At 40.4% G+C, this 10,195-nt stretch overlaps 1 protein-coding gene across 1 annotated transcript in view; it reads right to left on the bottom strand.

The window, feature by feature from the left end:
• Positions 1-8,995: 8,995 nt before the first annotated feature.
• Positions 8,996-10,195, bottom strand: part of sp8b (sp8 transcription factor b) — a 2,079-nt gene continuing 879 nt past the window's right edge. The window contains exon 2 of the mRNA XM_053632715.1: positions 8,996-10,195. This exon is cut by the window's right edge and continues 150 nt beyond it. Coding sequence (XP_053488690.1) covers positions 8,996-10,195 — 1,200 coding nt within the window.

The following is a 10,195-nucleotide window of genomic DNA, read 5'->3' as shown; positions in this document are numbered from 1 at the left end:
CAGGCAGCCATTTGGTTTTGTGAATAAGACTTGGCTTGGACTGAAATCATGCTAGAGATGAGAAATACTGTAGACAATAACATTTAGAGACACTCTTGGCCCTATCACTGCAATGATTGTCAGCATTAAATGATAAATTGACAGTTGTCCTTATAAACCATATCATGTAGACTGTACAGTCAGAAAAGATACATTGGATGTTCAACAAGCACATACAGTATGGTTGTGATAGTCAGGTGTCCACATAATTTTGGTCATATAGTGTATATCAGAAGTGAGTGTGCTCACTTACACCAATACTAAATGATAAATAGCATACACCTCTCCATGTCAACATGAGCATGGGTCTAACTGTTTAGTGGCAACTAACCTGGCAAAATCTGAACTTCTCGTCATCCCAGCCTGTCCCTCAATCTACCACAACCTCACTGTACAGCTCAGCTCAACCACACTCAAGCCAACCAGGATGGCCAGGAACCTTGGGGTGATTCTTGATGACAGCTTGACCTTTACAGACCACATCTCAACGACTGCACGGTCCTGTAGGTTCATCCTGTACAACATCAAGAAAATCTGACCCTACCTCACCGAACGGGCTACACAGCTACTAGTCCAGGCTCTTGTTATCTCAAAACTGGACTACTGCAATGCACTACTCTTGGGCCTCCCGGCCAGCTCCATCAAACCCCTTCAGATGATTCAGAATGCTGCAGCATGCCTCGTCTTCAACCAAATTCAAGGCCTTGATGCTCACCTACAAGACCTTGTCTGGAACATCACCCCCCTACCTCAACTCTCTCCTGAAGGCTTATGTTCCCTCACACATCTGCGATCGATTAGCGCCCGATGCTTAGTAGTTCCTACTCAGCATGGATCAAGGTCCCTTTCAAGAACATTCAAACTAACTGTTCCTCAGTGGTGGAATGAACTTCCAACTTCAATCCGGACCACAGAATCTCTCACCATCTTCAAAAAACAACTAAAGACCCACCTCTTCCATGAACACCTAACCAACTCATAAAAAAAAATTTAAAAAAATTAATAAATTTGCACTTACACCTCCACTCTGTGCACTTTGCTTCTTCTGGAACTTAATTAATAGATCTTGTATGGTAGCACTACATGTGTTGTTCTCTGCTTGATATATCGCTTTGCTTGTATTTTTCTCATTTGTAAGTCGCTTTGGATAAAAGCGTCTGCTAAATGAATAAATGTAAATGTAGTTTTAATCAGACAAATTGTCAGCATGTAGAAAAGACAGAGCCTCATCCTCAAGAGTCTACATAGAGAATGCACCTCAATATTCAGTGTGGTGACCTTAGAACTTCATTAAATGGCCTCTGGTTTGTCTGGATATAATTTTGAATGATCAAAATATGGATATAAATTTTTGTAATCGTAATTGGCCATTGGAAACTTAGTAAGAAAATGCAGCCTAAATGTGTGAGTTTTGCTCACATTTCCACACACGTTTCAGTGGTTTCATTTGTACTAGAACCCTTAAGGCTTCTTAGGTCGTTCCTCTGGGGGGAACCATATACAGTACTGTGAAAAAGTATTTACTCCATCTTGTTTTCTTCTGTTTTTGTGTATTCATCCATCCATTTTCTGTACCGCTTATCCTTACTGGGTCGCAAGGAACCTGGAGCGTATCCCAGGGAGCATGGGGCACAAGGTGGGGGACACGCTGGATGGGGTGCCAATCCATTGCAAGGCACAATCACACACACATTCCCACACCCATTAATACATTACGGACACTTTTGGACATGCCAATCAGCCTACAATGCATATCGTTGGACTGGGGGAGGAAACTGGACTACCCAGAGGAACCCGCGAAGCACGGGAAGAACATGCAAAATCCGTGCACACAAGGCCGTGGCAGGAATTGAACTCTTGACCCTGGAGGTGTGAGGCAAACGTGCTGACCACAAAGCCACCGTGCCCCCCATTTTTGTGTATATCTCTTACTAAGTAGTTTTAGATTTTCAAACAAAATGCAACAAAAACAAAGGCAACCTCAGTAAACACACTGTACAGTTTTTTTTTAATTTTTTTATTATTGAAGCAACAAAAGGTTATCCAACACCTATCACCCATGTGAAGAACTATTTGCCTCCTAAAACTTCTAAAATCTGGTTGTGCCACCTTTAGCAGCAATAACTGCAACCAAATGCTTCTAATAACTGGAGATCAGTCTTTTGCAGCGCTGTGGTGGAATTGTGGACCACTCGTCTTTGCAGAACTGCTTTAGTTCAGCCACATTGGAGGGTTTTCGAGCAGTTTAAGGATCAGCATCCCAATTGGTTCAAGACTTTAACTAGGCCACTCCAAAATTTTAATGTAGCTTTTTTTGAGCTATTCAGAGGTGAACCTACTCCTAGGCTTTGGATCAATGTCTTGCTGCATAATCCAGTTGCGCTTGACTTTCAATTTATGGACAGAAGACCTGACGTTCTCCTTTAGGATTTTTGGTAGAGAGCAGAATTCATATTTCCCACAATTAATGCAAGTTGCACAGGCCCTGAAGTAGCAAAGCACCATCACAATTCCACCACCATGACTGACTGTAGGTATGATGTTCTTTTTGTGGAATTTGGTGTTTGGTTTATGGCAGATGTAACTGTACCCCTGTCTTCCAAACAGTTCCACTTTCGACTCATCAATCCACAGAACATCCTTCCAGAAGGTTTGAGGATCATCAGGGTGTGTTGTTGTTCTTTCAGCTGCTCCCATTAGAGGTCGCCACAGCAGACCCTTCCTGATGCAACCCTCCCATTTTTTACCCTTGGTACCAGCACTGGGTGCAATCACAAGCCAGTGGTTTTTACCTCACCACTCTTCCATGGATGTCATTTTTGCAGTGTCTGATATAGTAGAGTCATGGACAGTGACCTTTGTTGATGCTAAAGAGGCCTGTATTTCCTCTCATGTTGTCCTCTTTGAGCAGTTGCTGTGCTTTTGGAGGAATTTTGGAAGGTCACTTATAGTGGCCAGTAGTGGCCTGGGAAGGTTCACACTGCAGTTGCATAGATTTGGAGAATTAGTAACTATGGGGACAAGTACATTTTCACACAGGCCCAGAGGGTCTTGGATAAATTTTTTGCTTAAATAAATAGAATTATCATTTAAAAACTCTATTTTATGTTATGTCTATGTTGCCTTTGTTTTATCTTAGATTTAGTTATAATTTCTGAAACAGTTTAATTTTAGCTATACACAAAAACAGAAGAAATACTTTTTTCACAGCACTGTAGGCTGTGGTGTTCAAGTGATGATTAGTTGATATTAACAGGCCCAAAGTGTGACAAGAAAACATTCACACCACCTCCACAAGCCTGGACTGTTGACACAAGGCAGGTTGGGTCCATGGATTCATGCTGTTGGCTCCAAATTCTGACCCTACCATCTGTGTGCCTCAGCAGAAATCGAGATTCTTTCGAAAATCGAATTTTTTCTTTCCTTTTTTTGGTTCAATTGTTCAGTTTTGGTGAGCCTGTGCCCACTGCAGCCTCAGCTTTCTGTTTTTGCTGAAATAATTGAAACCCGATGTATTCTTCTGCTGTTGTAGCCCATCCCCCTCAAGGCTCGACATGTTGTGCATTTAGATATGCTTTTCTGCTCACCACAATAGTACAGAGTGGTTATCTGAGTTACTGTAGCCTTCCTGTCAGCTCGAATTAGTCTGGCCATTCTCAGTTGATCTTGCTCATCAACAAGGCATTTCTGTGCGCATAACTGCCGTGCACTGGATTTTTTCTCTTTATTGAACCATTCTGAGTAAACCCTAGAGAATGTTGTGCATGAAAATCCCAGGAGATTAGCAGTTATAGAAAACCAGCCGTCTGATACAAACAATCATGCCATGAGCAAAATCATTGAGGTCATATTTTTCCCCATTGTTTCCCAGTTTCCCCAAACTGCTGGCCCATATCTGCATGATTTTATGCACTGCACTGCTGCCACACTATTGGCTGATCTTAAAATGAATACACTGATATACAGTCAACTGAACACTTTATTAGGAACACCCGTACACCTACACATTCATGCAGTTATCTAATCAGCCAATCGTGTGACAGCAGTACAATGCATAAAATCATGCAGATATTTTATTAAATAAGCAGCAGTGCAATGCATAAAATCATGCAGATTTATATTAAATATAAATCAGATATACTGTACATAAACCACTAGGTGGCTCTGATTGAACTAAAAAAGTTGATTCACTCTGTTTTGCTTGATGTGCATGTGCAGTGGGCTTATAATTATACTTTTATTCAAGTCTTTAAGGTTAGTTTTACATGTAACAATTTTCAAAAAGATAATCAGATAATCTCCTCTCTGTGCTGGCATCTAGATTCTGCAAAAAGCTCTGGAGGATGCTTGACATGCATCATCCTCGGCCATCTTCGGCTTGACCACTATCCAGGATGCTGACATCATAGCAGTCTTTCAGAATGGCAAGGTGGTTGAGAATGGCAACTACAACCAGCTAATGGCCAAACAAGGAACGTAGAATCTTGTAGATTTTTGTTTTATGCACACTTGTAGGTAGCAGAATGCAATTGTTCAAAGTTCCGTCTAATAATTATAAAATGTTACTTTATACTGTCTTCTCTAACATGTTATGGCCCAGTAATTTTGGTTCTGAGATTTGCACTTTAGCAGTGTTCTCATCAAAGGTTTATCAATTATCTGAAGAAATAAGATCCGGTTATGTTATGTGAGCAGTCCCACAGGGAATCAAATCTTGTGTGTAGAGTCTCCAAAGGACCAGAATTGTGAATATTGAATAGACACACCATGCTTGAAGTTGCATGGAATTTCTAGCTTCATTTCTGCCTTCAATTGTGGAAGAAGAAATCCCAGGTGATAGAAAGCAGTGCTGGGATGCACAGCATCTCAAAACTAATCTTATTTGTGGGGATGAAACACAACACTTTAAATATTGTTCTTTGCTAGTTTTTCTACATAGCTACACAACTAAAACCACCTTAGATTCTTTGGGTTTTTCCTTTTGTCATGTCAAGACTGTCGGTATACTATATTTAAATCTAATACATTTTATTAAAATGTTTGAAGGTTTGATCATTTTCTTAACCTTCTCTGCTACCATGTTATCTCTACGTAACATACCCATTTTTACCAACTGCACTAAAATTAAACATAAAACAGTATGATTCAACACATTAAAAGAGGGACAGGGCCCTAAGAACTCTCTTATGGACATTTCAAAATGCTTTTGACTGATGCTTTTGCTTTGTCAACTGTTTCCACCAGATTGCCTTCAAAATACCTTTTTCTGCTCTTCTCTAGGAAAAAATGGATTCACAACCAGAAATGTTTTGAAGTTGAATTGGTAATCATTTTATGCAATTTATTTAATAATTATATCATGAAACTTGTTAAAATGCAATACCAACCATGGTTGCAATAGATAGATAGATAGATAGATTGATAGATAGTGAGATCATTTCATGCTCACTGAATGCTCACAAATTGCTTTGTATAAATATCATTAAAATAATATGATATGGGATACTGAGTGAATATCTTTTGAATGAATGGTGTTCATCTCTCCAGTATGGTTCCAGAGACTTATAGAACCTTATGCCAAATCACATGTTCTGGAGTTTAGTGTTGGCCCACCACTTTATGTTATGTTGTCTCTTCCTTTAATTTGTCACCTATCTACACATCATACTGTCTACAATACAATATATGTTGGAAAGTTCTAGCTAGCAGTTTGATATAGGTGTTTACTGATATCAACTACAAATGCAACTTTTAAGTGCAGAAGCTCTATACTGTACCTAAGAAACTAGGAAAGGCTACTGAAAATTGTTCAAAATTATTGAAATTTCCTTTCAAAAATGTTAATCAGTAAATAAACCCTCCAACTTGGCCTATATAATAGTATATGAACAGAATATGACAATTTCTGAACTCATCTTCATTTATGTTATTGGGATATTGAATTACTGATATTTTCAGGCAGTTTAATAAGTGCTGTATTGTTCCATGCACTCTGGATTTTGTCAAAGGAGTGTTTGGAGACGTTGATGTTACACTACTGATCAAGTGTACATTGATTGGTAGTGGATGCTATTTCATGAATATTTTAAATTATGACATAATATAAAAATGTTTCATAGAGAACACCACGTGGAATAGACTGGTGTTACATACTCTACACTTTAACAAGTAAGGTAAATATTTCTACAGCATCCCCAAATTAGGAACTTAATCCTAACTGTAAAAATGTAGAAATGTATTATAACAGTTGTATATTATAAATCTACTCTTACAAAAGACACTTTTCTCTTATTTATCACAAGAATCCAACTTCAGCTATAAGTTAGCTAGCACACGTTTTGTCAACAGGCTAATATTGGCTAGCAAACCAAAACATACGTTAAAAAAAGAGACATTTTTGCCTACATAATGCCTTCTTAATAAAAATATATAATTTTGAAAGGTTCAATTACATTATAAATTAACTTAACTGTGGAAAAAACTTATATTCCTTGAAGCTGCAGCTGATTTATTTTACTTCAGACCTTTTCTGGTTGACGCAATGTGTATCCTAAATGTAGCATGCAGCCGCTGGCCTATTTTATTTTATTTATTTATTATTTTAACCAGCGTGTAATTTACCCGGCTTGTATGGTGATTGAATCTGTCCCCCCCCCCCTTTACTTTTAGTCAGTGTGAATCAATCTTTGTATCTTTCTACCACATTGTAGCTTCTGACATATTAAACAGTGTGAGTGCGATAGCGGTTTGTGGCCGCAGAGGGGCGCTGTTACCTTACGGTGCCGCATTTAAAACACGTTTCCTTCACACTCATCAGTTGATCCATTACACACATCTAACTTCGAACAAAGAAACAAGATAAACTTTGAGAACCTTGTAAAAGACCCGTAAACAATCTACTGTAGCAGAAAAAAATAGCTAAATAGCGACAAATTTTTTCGTTGTCTTATTCTTTTAATTGTTTTATACATATAGCCTACGAATAAACACTGAGACTTTTTTCACGCCTATAAGGTATAGGATCAAACTTTCATGGATATTCAGATTATTCGTTACAAACTACCAACCATATGATCGAATATTTTCGTGGGGCATCGATGAAAACACGCAGTACAGCCTACATGTTTATATATATATATATATATATATATATATATATATATATATATATATATATATATATATATATATATATATATATATATAAGTGTTTTTCTATTAATTTGATCATATTCTCTTTTTGATCAGTGTGAGGAAAATGACTCTAGTTTCAGAGGCATAATGAATCGACACGGCGTCAAATCATTACCATCATTTTCACACACGGTGACTCGATGAAACGGGACAGAATATGGCAGAAAATATTCAACCAAAAGCTACAATTAACAACACGGAAAAGACAACACCAAATAGATTTGCAACCCTAAAAGAAAAAGTCGTAGCCTATAGTTTTTTTTTTTGCTAATTTCCCTGTAAATAAATGCACAGCATTTAATTTAAGAATTGGTTTAATAATCTAATAAATAACCAATTTCAAATTGCTACAAAGTAAGTGAGGAATTTGTGCAGCCTATAGATTAGATGCAAGATTAGAAATTTTGTTTTTAATAGAAGAAAAAAAATGTGTGGAAAACATTCCTGGTTTAGCTATAGATTAATGTATTTTAAAATATTGTTCATTAAATTTGAAGAAGTAGGCTGTGTGTTTCATGCGATATCTCTGAAGCTGCCCCACATTTTATATGGGATATGTTTCATTTGCATGAGACAAGACTATACTATTCTTACAAAAGAAATAGATAAATATCCTCCTATCTCTTGGTGTCTTTATTTACAAGTAATTGAAACTTTTTTTTTTTTGGCTAGACTTCTTTCTTTTCTTATCTTATCTTTTCTCTTTTTTTTTCAGCTTGACTTAGGTAGTGAAAGAAACTGACATAAAGTGCAAATTGATAGTAAACTTAACCCATGTTGCCTTTATTGAGGGGCTTTGACAGAGAGCCATTTCTAGGGGGAAAAGGTATAGAACTGAGCGTTCCTCTCACATGTGCATGCTGACATAAATGATATAAAACCCGATTTAACATCGAATTCATTTCGATCTTTTCAGTTTTACAGTTTAAAAGCGCGACTCAGTCATAAAAAAAAAGTCCAATTTATGGATAAATATGACGTCTTGACAAAAAAAGCACTCCCATACAATTTAATATATTTACTAGAGTCAATATGCAACTAAAAATAGCTACTATACAAAATTGTATCTTGGACAATACGTTACCCAAACTTTTACACAGGTATGTAATAATCCTCTAAACTATTCTATACAGTTTCAATATGTACATTCGTTTTTCAGCTATAGCAAATAAGTAAATTTCATACAAATATTGTCAGCTTTTGTATTCTTCCTGAATAAAGACCAGTGTGCGACATATATGCTATGTTTTTTGTTGTTGTTGTTGGTGTTGTTTTTTTTTTTTTTTTGCAATATTAAAGAAATTAATTTGAACGAAAAGACTTGGCAACATTACAGCGTATTTTTAATTATTGTTGCCACACACGTGAATTTTCATGGAGTGTTCACATGAATAAAGTGCCACTGTTTTATTTTGAGGAAACAGAACAGAAGCGAAACATTGCTGGCCCTTTCGCTGATTGACATTTCAAAACTTGGATTTAACGAATTCAACTGTATCCAACACGAATCCATTAAAATGGGCCTTTGGAGCAAATTCGTCTTGTGCACAGATTTTCCTCAAAAGTTTTCTCTTCTTTCCCGCAACTGCGTCACAGGATTTGTCCGGGCCAAAGCTGACTTTTTTTTGCGTTATCATCAACTTTATGTCTTGATAACGTCGAAGTGTAGCTGGCTCCTCGGTTATTTCTTAGTAAACGTCATGACCTTGTTTGTGAAGGTCACGAACCCTGCCGCTTCCAATCCAGAGTCATTTGAAGCGGTTTAATCGAGGGAGTTGACGCGGCCGTTCATACTCGGCGGAAGTGCCTCTGCGGGCTGCAGAAGGTCGGGGGAATTACATGAAGGGCTGCCAGGTCCACTGTGCTCGCTGTCGGTGTCACTGCCCCTTTTGCCACCGCTGCCGCCTGAGCCAGAGCCCGCAGAGCCGCCTGCGCTGTGGGTCTTCACGTGTTTGCTCAGGTGGTCACTGCGCATGAAGCGCTTGTTGCACACGGGGCACGCGAAGCGCTTCTCGCCTGTGTGCGTGCGCAGGTGCCGCTGGAGCTCGTCGGAGCGCGTGAAGCGCTTGCCACAGAAGAGCCAGTTGCACACGAAAGGCCGCTCGCCCGTGTGCCACCGCAGATGCGCCTTCAGGTGCGATGTCTTGCCGTACACTTTGCCGCAACCGGGGATGTGGCAGCTGTGAAGGCCTTTACGGCGCAAGCTCGCACCCGCAGGTCCCAGGCGTTCTGCCTCCTGGCAGTTGGGACAGTCGCACGTGGCGCGGCCCGAGTAGCGGCGCGCTGATGACCTGGGTGAGCCAGCCAGAGAGGCAGACGGGGCCGCGCTCAGCAGGGCACCTCCTGCGCCGCCCAGGGGAGATGGGCTCGAGTCCGGGTAGGAAGAGAGTACAGGCTTAAAGCCGTCCATGATGTGCTGGCCGCCGGTCAGCAGGTGTGGCGACGCACTTGTGCTGAAAGCAGAGTGACTCAAACCGGAGTAGTCCGAGTTATAGCCGCCCAGCGGCGAATGCAAAGACGATTGGAGTCCTCCTGAGTGCAGCGGTGTCTGCAGCGCGGCGGCGCCGTTGGCGTTCTGAACGTCAATCCATCCCGCTCCAACGTCCCACCAGGCGGAAGCGCTCGTGGCCCCAACATCACCCGTCGGCAGCCCTGCGTGCGACGACTTGAACCACGATTCGTACGGGTGCGCAACGCTCATGCGCGGGTAGATGCCTTGTAAGCCGTCCACGCTGGCGTGCACTTTGGAGATGAACACGGGCTGATGGCCGGCTTCCTGAGAGGCGCTCGACGCCGGTGGCTGGAACACAGGGTAGTCGTTGCCGAGATGGGAGTTGGAGGAGGCGCCTGCTGTCAGTGAGAAGGCGCTGGACGCCGTTGTGCCACTCGCACCGAATGAGTCCGCCAGAGCGCCGCCGTTTCTGCTCACACCGAAGCTGGAGGATAAACCCGAGCCCAGACT

Source organism: Ictalurus furcatus, chromosome 1 (assembly GCF_023375685.1).
Source record: "Ictalurus furcatus strain D&B chromosome 1, Billie_1.0, whole genome shotgun sequence".
Classification (NCBI taxonomy): domain Eukaryota; kingdom Metazoa; phylum Chordata; class Actinopteri; order Siluriformes; family Ictaluridae; genus Ictalurus; species Ictalurus furcatus.
Note: the sequence above shows the minus strand (reverse complement) of the source record. Positions and strands in the feature narration are given on the sequence as shown.